Genomic DNA, 11213 nt, shown 5'->3' on the forward strand with positions numbered 1-11213 from the left:
CTACTACCATGACTAAACTACTACCATGACTAAACTACTACCATGACTAAACTATTACCATGACTAAACTACTACCATGACTAACTACTATTACCATGACTAAACTACTACCATGACTAACTACTATTACCATGACTAAACTACTACCATGACTAACTACTACTATCATGACTAAACTACTACTATCATGACTAAACTACTACCATGACTAAACTATTACCATGACTAACTACTACTACCATGACTAAACTATTACCATGACTAACTACTACTACCATGACTAAACTATTACCATGACTAAACTACTACCATGACTAAACTACTACCATGACTAAACTACTACTACCATGACTAACTACTACTACCATGACTAAACTACTACCATGACTAAACTATTACCATCACTAACTACTACTACCATCACTAACTACTACTACCATGACTAACTATTACTACCATGACTAACTACTACTACCATGACTAAACTATTACCATGACTAAACTACTACCATGACTAACTACTACTATCATGACTAAACTACTACCATGACTAACTACTACTACCATGACTAACTACTACCATGACTAACTACTACCATGACTAACTACTACTACCATGACTAAACTACTACCATGACTAAACTACTACCATGACTAATTACTACTACCATGACTAAACTATTACCATGACTAACTACTACTACCATGACTAACTACTACTACCATGACTAAACTACTACCATGATGTCTCTGATGGCTTATAGCCAACAGTTAGTGAGGCCATATAATATCAGGAGACCTGGACGGATAAAATCCTGACTTAAGAATGTGGTAAAGTTCACTGTATTAACAAAACATACAATGTGCAAATCATAACAAAGACATTTAGGTTTAGAAACAAATCGTAAAAGGTAAACTTATAATGAATGAATTAATTAAATGCGTCATATGCAATCGTACAAGGTACAACTCGTGTAAACTGTTATCCCATCAGCTCTTTCAGCTTGATGATTAATTATATAACATTAGTTGAATAAATTCATCATTACGGCCTGAGAGGAAACTTACGTCATCCATGTCCTTAGACTGTTTCTTGGGCGCCTTCAGCGGTTTCTTTTTGCCTCCTGTGGTACATTAAATACATGTTATGTAAACTCCCTGACGTGCTGAGATGGCTGTATTCAGTGCCCAAATAGTCCAAGCTACTCTACGACATTTAAGCGTTAGAGTAGAGCGTTACGTTGGTTTTTAAGTGCGTATTACATGATGCTAACACAGGCGAAAAGAGGAGAAATTAAGATTTATTTTAGCTTAGTTTTACGTTAGCTGTCAAGAGTTATACGACGAATGTCCCGGACGACCGCAGTGATTGTTGGTACATGATCTAGAAACGTTGTGTTTCTAATACACAACAAAAACACATGTTTGTATTAGATACGTAATGCAGTTTTGGGGAAAGAAGAGGACGGGATCAGGCTCGAGCTGTCTTAAGCAGCCGTTAGCTTGCTAGCTAACGCTGACATTTAGCTACACTAAGAGTAAAACACGCTACGCTGAGTTTTCAAGTTGTCAAAATAAAATCTTATGATAAATGTCAGATAAAAAGACGTCTCACCTTCTCTGCCAGACATGTTTAAAATTCGTCACGTCGGTTTTAATGTAAGAAACAAATGGAAAAAAAACGGTATTTCTGCTGCGACTGCTGCTGGTTGTCTTTCTTATCCGCGCCGTCAGGACCCCAGCGAACTCTGAACCGGAAATAGAATGACCGTAAGGTGCCTGACCGAAACGACCATATTGGTTTTTATTTGACATCAAGATGCTAAATAGTCAGCCAAAAGAAACTGCGACCGTGTGACATGAATGTTGTGACAACATTGAAGAAAACAGGTATACTCATTTTTCTATTTTGACGTGTGAGAGTAATTATCTTGGGCTTTTTTTACGGCTAAAAAAGTCAGTTAACCGGCAACTGTTAGCAACACGGAGCTAAAAGCTAGCTACAACAGGGAAATGAACAAAACAGTTGGATAACCTTGGAGGAAAATAGTTATAATATTACGTTATAATAAAGACATTAGGCCCTGTAAACATGAGCCTCCTTCAGTTTGGCTGGCTGGTCATTGTATCCGTCAGAATTCAAAGTATTATATGTTATAAAATGCCATTTTATTCAATATTAAATAAACCCATAAATAAATAAACATGCTGTTGAAATACACCATACAATAAAAAAATGGAGCAATAAATATAACGTCAAAAATAAATGTGTTTTCATTTTAAAAAGGACGTTTTGTGTGAAAATGTGGCTTTGCCATGTGGTTATTTCATAAACACTGTTTATTTATTGATCTAAAAGTAGTAGAAATAGGCTGGACGATATGTAGAAAAATCAAATATCACAATATTTTTGACCAAATACCTCAATAACAATATTGTAGTGTTGATTATTGGTGCTTTCACGAAATATTTACACAATGAGATTTTTGATAAATAATCATTAGTAATGTGGATATAATGTCTAAGTGGGTAATGGCAAATACTACAACAGTTACAACAGTCTGTCACTTTACTGTAATGCAGCCTTTAAAACCAGGAACAAACATTTATGTAAAATGTAAATGTGTTTTATTTATATAGCACTTTACAACAACCGATAAGTGAAGCAAAGGGCTTCACAACAAATAAAACCACAGATTTAAAACAACAATACACCACTAACAAAAATTACAATAATGAATGGGAAAAGTAAGAAAAGATTAAAAAAAAATAAAAATAATACAATCAATACAAATGTGCCATCACATTTCTAGGTACCAAACGCCACTTTTAAAAGATGCGTCCTAAGTCTTGATTTAAAAAGACCCAGGTCAGTAATGATACGCATCTCACTGGGCAGCTTATTCCAGAGCTTAGGTCCAGAAACCGAAAAAGCGCGGTCCCCCCAGTGTTTCAGTTTAGACCTGGGCACTTCCAACATGAGTTGATTAGATGACCTCAACGTCCTTCCACAATTACCAATAATCAGCATGTCTAAAATGTAAGATGGGGCAAGGCCATTAAGAGCTTTAAAAACAAACAATACGACTTTATACTTAATTCTAAAGTGTACCGGGAGCCAATGGAGAGAATAAAGAATCGGAGTTATGTGGTCTCGTTTTTCGTGGCCGTTAACAGGCGGGCTGCTGCATTTTGGACACGTTGGAGACGGTCAACAGAGGACTGGGAAACCCCAATATACAGGGCATTGCAATAGTCCAGTCTAGAGCTTATTAAAGCGTGAATAGCCCATATTTTATATGCTATATTACGATATCCCAAATCTAAGACGATATCTAGTCTTATACCACAATGTCTATATAATATTGATATATTGCCCAGCTCTAACTAGAAACCATGCTATAATGTGATGACCCAGGCTATATCAGGATAGACTAATTTTGGCCATTTCACCCAGCATACTTGGTTGCTGGTTTATTGGGTGAATTTTAGGAAGAATACAGGAACTTCCTTGGCATCTAATTGTAATGAATAACCTATTCGTCATTGCATTGCAGTAGATGAGTCCTACATGTTTCAGTAATATCATTTAATCAACGTTGAACCTGCTGCAATGCAGAAAATCCTCTGACACAACAGCACGTCGCTCGCTGATTGTTTAACGGAGATATCCTGAATCTGTGCAACATTCCCGCTTGACAGTTTATCAATCATCCATCTAATTTGAAATGTTTTAATTGTTTTCCAGTTTTTCAAGCTGCACTTCTGACTGCTGCTCTTCTCAATGAGGTACTTCTGTGCAATAATAGGAATGACTATTGCGTTCGCACGCAGCGTTTGGCAGGCGAATGTACACACCTGTGCAGAAACTCTGACGCATGCATGAGGCTCACTTTACACTGTTCTCCATCACACACTGTATATACTATATACATATGTATACATACACAAGTGATATACTCCACCACTCAGCTCCCCCCATATCAAACACTAACTAATGCAGTGTTTTTAATTTCTCAGTTTCAAAGCCCAAGATGACGTCTTCAAATGTCTTGTTTTTGTCCACATCTCAAATATATATTCAGTTTACTGTCACAGACGAGTGGAGAAACTACTAAATATTCACATTTAAGAAGCTGGAATCACTGAATTTTTTCTTTTGTTTCATAAATAGTTACTCAAACCAATTAATCAGTTATTAACATAGTTGCCAATTAATATAATAACTGACAATTATTTGATTCATCTCTGCAACTCTACAGCCTACACACTGTTTTATAAATGACATAAATTGACTTTTTTCAGCTAGTTCTACGTAAAGTAAAACTAAAGCCGTTTCTTTCACTGCGTCAGGTACAGAGGAGCTCAGATCTGTCTCCGGGCTCACGGCAGGTTTTGTCTGTCCCGCCTCTCCCGGTCTGGATCTCTGCCCGCCAGAGTCACTTTGGTCCGAACTTACAGTGCTCACCATCAGCCCGGCTCCCCTCCGCCCATTAACCCCACCCCTCCTGATGGCAAGGGCGGAGCCGAGTTGGTGAAGGAGCGTACCCTGGCTGCCTTACAGGTACAGAAAACCCATTAACTGACACTTTCATTAGCCTAGAATCTAACAATAAAAAATGCCACAGTAGGGAATTTGAAGGTAGGTCCACCATGACGTCTGAGTTTAACACTTTATGTATGAATACGTTTAAAAACATCTACAAAAACTGACTGTGCCCACTGTAAAAGAAGAAATAAAACACGATCAGACTAAACTAAAAACACACGGACTATCCCACTCGCACTGCTACGGTTGAATAACTGTGTGACTTCCCACATCTTAGTTTCCTCTTGCCGCTCACCTGTGATTCCCCCTTTCTAACCTCTGTGTTTAGCACACAAACACACAGGTGCCCAGGTGATGTAGTGATCAACAACATTCACACAAACAGGAACAATTCGGACATCACTGACATATTTCAACTGACTATTAACAGTCTTCTAATAGACACACCGTTATCATCTTTTACTACAAAACAACAAACAAATACATTAAAACACGGCCCTCTTTCTCCCTTCTGTCCCCCCTCCAGCATGCAGGTGATATGGGGCTGCAGTGGGGTCAGAGGTTTGCTGATACGGCCAACGCCTCGGTCAACTACTGGTGGGGGAGGTACGAGGAGTTCGTCGGGCTCAATGAGGTCCGCGTGGCCCAGAGCAAGGTCCATGAGGTCAGCAGACAGTAAGAAGAAGGAACTCTTGGACATCCAGGATGTTGTGTGTGCACATTTATAGTCTGTGAAAAGTTCTCAGTGGCTCATTGCAGCGCTGCGTTGTAAACTCCCATCAAATCCTGGGTGACCAGTAATGGACGCTGAGATCCTGAGTCTCAGACATGTGGGTTTCTTCCAGGCTGAGGCCGCGTTCATGGTGGCCAGAGGGATGGTGCGCGAGGCTCATGGCAACCTGGAGGCCCTGCAGGCAAGGCTGAAGGAGGTCAGAGACCGGCTGGACAGAGTCTCCCGGGAGGAGGCCCATTACCTGGAGCTGGCCACGCTGGAGCACAAACTACTGCAGGTTAGCTGAATCAGAAACGTAAAGACAAAGGTCCGGGAATGTTACTCTTGTTTTAGGAAAATCATGGACCGTGGATACATGATAATAAGGGTGGGAAAACTAATAGATTCTTAGATGCATTGCAATTCTCTCTAGAACGGGTCAATTCTCAATTCTGATAAATCGATTATTTTTAAGTGTGTTGATTTCTATTTAAAAGTTACTGTCTCCAGACGTTCAAATCAGAAAACAGAGTGACTGAAAGAGGACGCGATACTGGACAACAACTTAGAGTTTATGCAAGAGTGCAGAAAAGAAACACACAAAGATGGCCAAAAGGGGAAAAAAATACATGTATATACATGATCTAATAAGACATGCATGATTAGCCAATTCTCCACCTTTAAACATGACTGAGCCTCGGACATGGAAGATCACTGTGAGAGAAGGTGACTCAGCATGTTTAAGGCTAAAGCGTGGAATGACCACACAATCAAAACCTCAGTAGACAAAACATTTCGTTAAAACTTGTGTGTGACAAATACTGTACAAGTCAAAATCTAACAAACTCAGATTTATATGTTATTTTTTTTAAATCCCACATGGAAATATACATAAAGAAATAGTTAATCTGTTAATCGCTGGCCTCTGAATCGGAGGGAATGCCGAGAGATTTCCACCCCTGCATCATAACCTACGTCAGATTGCAGGGACCCAGATTCACCCCAAGGTTATTTGTTTTGGGAGATGGGTGAATTTTAAGATTAGATTAGATTAGAAAATACTTTATTCATCCCACAGCGGGGTAGTTCCTTTGTTACCATAGCATTCTCAACAATAAGAGCAAAAAACAAACAGACAAACAAGTAAACACACAAGAAAAACAGGCAAACAGCAGACAATGAGCAGAAGGTAGACTGAAGTAAAGTGGCGTCTAATAAAAGGTTATGTAAAGTAAAGTGCGGTTGCCATAGTACAAAAAACAATATTGCAGTGTAAGTGACGTTAAAATTAAATTGAAAATGTAATTAAAGGAATAAACCAAAAGTAGGCAACCATAATGTGAGTTATATTCCCCTGTGAACATAAATAATATTGATTTGTAATGGAAAAATGTAAATACAGATAAAGATATACAGAGAGTGTCTGGATTAAATAAAAAACAGGAACAGAAACTCCAACATTATCAGGTGGTGCAGGTGGTATAGAGTCTGACAGCGGCGGGGATGAAGGACCTGCGGTACCTCTCCTTCTTACACCGTGGGGGGGGGGGGGGGGGGGGGGGGGGGGGGGGGGGGGGGGGATCAGTCTGCTACTGAAGGAGCTGCTCAGGGACCCCACAGTGTCATGTAGGGGGTGGGAGGGGTTGTCCATGATGGATGTCAGCTTGGCTAACATCCGTCTCTCCCCTACTTTCTCTATGGGGTCCAGAGGACAGTCCAGGGGATAAAGGGGGGTAGATAAGCATATTGGATGCTGGGTCCAGACTAGCTTAATGATGAGCCAGACAGATTGTTTTAGGAGGATGGAAGAATGAAGGTGTGCCTTCAATCCAGGCCTGTGAGATGGCTAGGGTGGCGGTGTTTGAAAAAAATATATCACATCAACGTTTTGCCAGATTGGATGTCTATACTAAAAAATGGGGAAAGTACCTGAGCTGTCTGGAGGGCTCCTAAGAAGTTTTTGTGTTGGGGAGACACGTGTTTGATGTGCTTATGGCGTTGTCAGTTATACAGACGTTGAATTTGTCCATGGTCCATTTTGTTGAATGGTCTGAAATGTTGTAGTTACTATGTCATCTTTTCTTGATTTGTGTGGGCGGGTGCTGATAAAGGAAGGGGGGTTGGGGTGAGGGTGGAGGAGGGATTTGTTTGTGTTGTATTTTGTAAAAATCAAAAAAATACATTATACATTTTTATTATATCATAACAATGTTATTATAAATTGTTATAACAGGTGGAGGGGAACCACTAATCATGTGATTATAATGATATTGGCGATATTATGAGGAATATACTTCTTAGTCATGCAGAGAGACTCGTTTAATAATATACATGTTAATGCAATAAGAGATTAGTTGAAGTTAATTATAAGATGAACCCCCCCTCTCTCCTGACTGCAGGAGGAGCGCCGTCTCCGGACAGCCTATGAGAACGCAGAGGGTTCGGAGAGGGAGAAGTTCGCCTTGTTTTCAGCGGGTGTCAGGGAGTCCCACGAGAAGGAGAGGACGAGAGCAGAACGCACCAAGAACTGGTCCATCATCGGCTCGGTGCTCGGAGCCCTGATCGGTGTCATGGGATCGACGTACATCAACCGCGTCCGCCTGCAGGTGAGGGGCGGGGGGGGGGGGCGATGATCGCAGTTAGATTAATTTACTCATTCTATTTACCATTCTCACATCTCACTTATTATTTGTTATTTATTCATCATTCTCATTTCCTATTTCAGAACTGTTCATAATGTTCATACTGTTAATATTGTAATATAATAACATACTATTTATCCCGGTATCCTTTGCACTATTGCACAGTTTTATATTTTTGTTTTATATCATTTTTTTTTTATATTTTGTTTTGGATGTGTAAGCACATTGTGAGCAAAGATGCTCCAAAGATAAATTCCTCCTATGTGTCCTTGTACCTGGCGAATAAAGCTGATTCTGATTATTGTTTTTAGCATTAAATGTAACATTTTGAACTACAATGGTGACAGAAAATGTCTTGTTTGATGCACTCAGAGAAAGCATCTAAAATAAGCACCCGCCTTTTGCCAAATAGCAGTAACAATCTACGTAGGTCAGTTGCTGTAGGCAGGTTGCTAAAAGTGGCCACTTCAACACATACGTATATTGGTGGCGGGATGCAGCGAATGGCTATGTCAGTTATTGTATCGCAATTCTTTGATTGACCCTCGCTCTTTACCGTCGCTACAAGAGTCTGTGTATGTCTGTGGCAGATCAACCTAAAAGGAAAAAAGAAAAACACAGTGGAGGTACAGTTAAAAGAAAATGTACTGAGGAGTGACGCTTAACAGCTGAGTGGTTGGCGAGAGATCGGCTTCTTTATAGTTTGGATCAACGGAAGTATATTTCCTGGATAATTTTCTTTTGCTGGGTCCAAATTTTTTCCCCAAAACACGTTCCTTCCCGAGACTCTTTGGCAGAGCCTCCATCGCTGCGTCTGGAGCTTAGACGATTGTGATTGATTTAAAGAATTGCAAACATCCCAGAGCGTTTAATAGCCAGATGTTACTCCACAGCGCTGTGGAGAAAGGTTTGGCAATGCAACACTAGCTTTTCCCCCTATGCATACATACTGAAATGAAGTTTTTTTCTTGTTATTTAAATGTAAGTTATTTGTATGAGCACGTCACCAGAACACCAATGTGCATTGGTCTGTACCTCTGTCATCGGTAGGAGCTGAAGAGTCTGCTGCTGGAGGCCCAGAAAGGCCCAGAGAGCCTGCAGGAAGCCCTCCGAGTCCAGGCTGGAAACCATCGCTACCAGCAGGACGAGCTCCAAGCGCTCATCAACAGCCTCAGGGTGGCTCTGAATGACGCCTTCACACAGAGGGACACTGTCCCTCAGGACAAGAGAGCTCCGACCCCAGACTCCCCCACGGTGCCTCTTTCAGCCTTAAAAGACCTCCAGACCGGCAGCCAAAACACAGAGTCCCTTCTGGAGTCCGTCCAGCCACAACTGGGACAACTGGAGCAAGGACTCGGTAGAGTTGAGGGTGAATTGTCGGTGGTGAGGCGGCTGCTGGAAACCAGACCAGAGGCTGAAACACAGGCTGCTCAGCCGCAGTTAGCAAGCCCAGAGAGTGCACGGAGACCAGATAGAGAGGACCAGTGGGAGCCGGAGGCGGTGGTGAGGCATCTGGAGGAGACCCAGAGGACGCTGGGAGAACGAATTAGGACAAACACTTTTTATAACGCGGTGTTTACCTACACAGCCACTGCCATTACCATCTCTGCTGTCTACCTGCTGCTCAGGGGACCTGGTTAGACCCGATACCTGAATATGTTCACATGCACTGTACCAATATCAATCACTGGGGGTAATATCTATTGAATTATGTCAGAATACAACATTTACTTGGTTGGAAGTAACTTGGATCTCTAATAAACTTGTTACAGGTGTTAAATTGGGTTTATCTTCTACTGCTGCTGTTTACTGCACTACTAGTCTCGCTTTGCCAGACCATCCACACGATGCGGGTCTGCGAGGGTCTGGCTAGTCCACGCAGCATTCCTGGATGGGAGAAAAATCTGCTCTGGCTTATATGCATTTCTTTAAACCACTCACAATCGGCATGGGCCCATAGCGCTCCACAGAGCCGCTGTAACGCAGTCGTGTGAAAGAAAACTCTGATTGGACCGATAGTGTAGCTAGCGGTCTGGATTTACCCTGCAAGGATCTGCAGTTAACCGTAGTCCTCATAAACCCACCAGAGTTTACAATTCTAACGCGGAGAAAGCGGAAGGAAATAGACATTGGAGAAAAATACATGCATATCTCGTGGCACCGGTAGAAATAGAACGTCACGGTTACAGACTCCTCCTTGCCTCTAAATGTTTTTAATTATGTGTTGTCAAGATAAAACGTTAACTAGCTCGACCTTTGGCTTAATTCAAGCAATGCTGCATTCAACTGCCATGCGTCAGCAGTCGTCAGTATTTATCTTTATTTCTTGTTTTTCTTAAATTGTCAAACAGAATCATCGAGCTTGGTTGTCTAAACTAACACAAACAGTGTAACTGAATCCGATTTCTTCAGAATGAATTCCCCAAATGAATTTGCAGACTGTCCACAATGTGTGTTTACATGCTGATGTTGGCCTGGTTGTCATGGTGATGACTAAGCTGGGTGAGGATCACTGTGTATTAAACTGTTTGGTTCTCCTTTATTGTCTTAATAACTTGTATATAATAAGTGACCAACGGAATAACTGTCTGCCTACGTCATTGACAGATGAAGACATGCTCAACATGTTTATTACTGCATTATTACTGTTTAATACTGCATTATTTACTGTTTATTACTGCATTATTACTGTTTAATACTGCATTATTTACTGTTTAATACTGCATTATTACTGTTTAATACTGCATTATTACTGTTTAATACTGCATTATTTACTGTTTAATACTGCATTATTACTGTTTAATACTGCATTATTTACTGTTTAATACTGCATTATTACTGTTTAATACTGCATTATTTACTGTTTATTACTGCATTATTTACTGTTTAATACTGCATTATTATTGTTTAATACTGCATTATTATTGTTTAATACTGCATTATTACTGTTTAATACTGCATTATTACTGTTTAATACTGCATTATTACAGGAGAGCAGAATTGATGCCTGCAAATTATATAATAAGATTTTAGAACAAATATTTTCATTAGCTATTCTTTTGCTGAATACTTTCCCTCTTACGTAATGTTTCTTATGTCTGAAAACCCAAACTTAAACCCAATTATATTCAGTTTACTATCAGACCAGAAACAAAACAGGAAATCTTTACATTTGAGACGCTGGAACCAGACATTTTTATTTTATTTATATATATATTTTTTGTGGCATTTTTTACATGATGAAAATTTACAAAAAATTATAAATATTCCAGTTTGTTTCTTTGCAGATGAACCATCGCGTTGCGGCATC

At 40.2% G+C, this 11213-nt stretch overlaps 2 protein-coding genes across 3 annotated transcripts in view; one reads left to right on the plus strand and one right to left on the minus strand.

The window, feature by feature from the left end:
- tma7 (translation machinery associated 7 homolog) overlaps positions 1-1757 on the minus strand; it is a 2818-nt gene extending 1061 nt beyond the window's left edge. Inside the window, exons 1-2 of the mRNA XM_034868434.1 lie at positions 1616-1757; positions 1069-1124 (exon numbers count right to left, since the gene is read on the minus strand). Coding sequence (XP_034724325.1) covers positions 1069-1124; positions 1616-1631 — 72 coding nt within the window. The 5' untranslated portion in view covers positions 1632-1757. The remainder of the gene's footprint in view (positions 1-1068; positions 1125-1615) is intronic.
- On the plus strand, positions 1748-10241 carry ccdc51 (coiled-coil domain containing 51). 2 transcript variants are annotated; one of them, XM_034868429.1, is made up of 6 exons: positions 1748-1890; positions 4354-4564; positions 5076-5213; positions 5395-5559; positions 7661-7867; positions 8954-10241. In XM_034868429.1, exons 3-6 carry the CDS (start codon positions 5088-5090, stop codon positions 9542-9544), a joined length of 1089 nt encoding a protein of 362 aa, XP_034724320.1. In that variant the 5' UTR covers positions 1748-1890; positions 4354-4564; positions 5076-5087; the 3' UTR covers positions 9545-10241. The 2 variants fall into 2 exon arrangements, with proteins under 2 accessions (XP_034724320.1, XP_034724319.1); XM_034868428.1 differs by lacking the exon at positions 1748-1890 and adding an exon at positions 3728-3789 and having other exon boundaries at positions 8954-9869.
- The last annotated feature ends 972 nt before the right edge of the window (positions 10242-11213 follow it).

Source organism: Etheostoma cragini, chromosome 4 (genome assembly GCF_013103735.1).
Source record: "Etheostoma cragini isolate CJK2018 chromosome 4, CSU_Ecrag_1.0, whole genome shotgun sequence".
Classification (NCBI taxonomy): Eukaryota; Metazoa; Chordata; class Actinopteri; order Perciformes; family Percidae; genus Etheostoma; species Etheostoma cragini.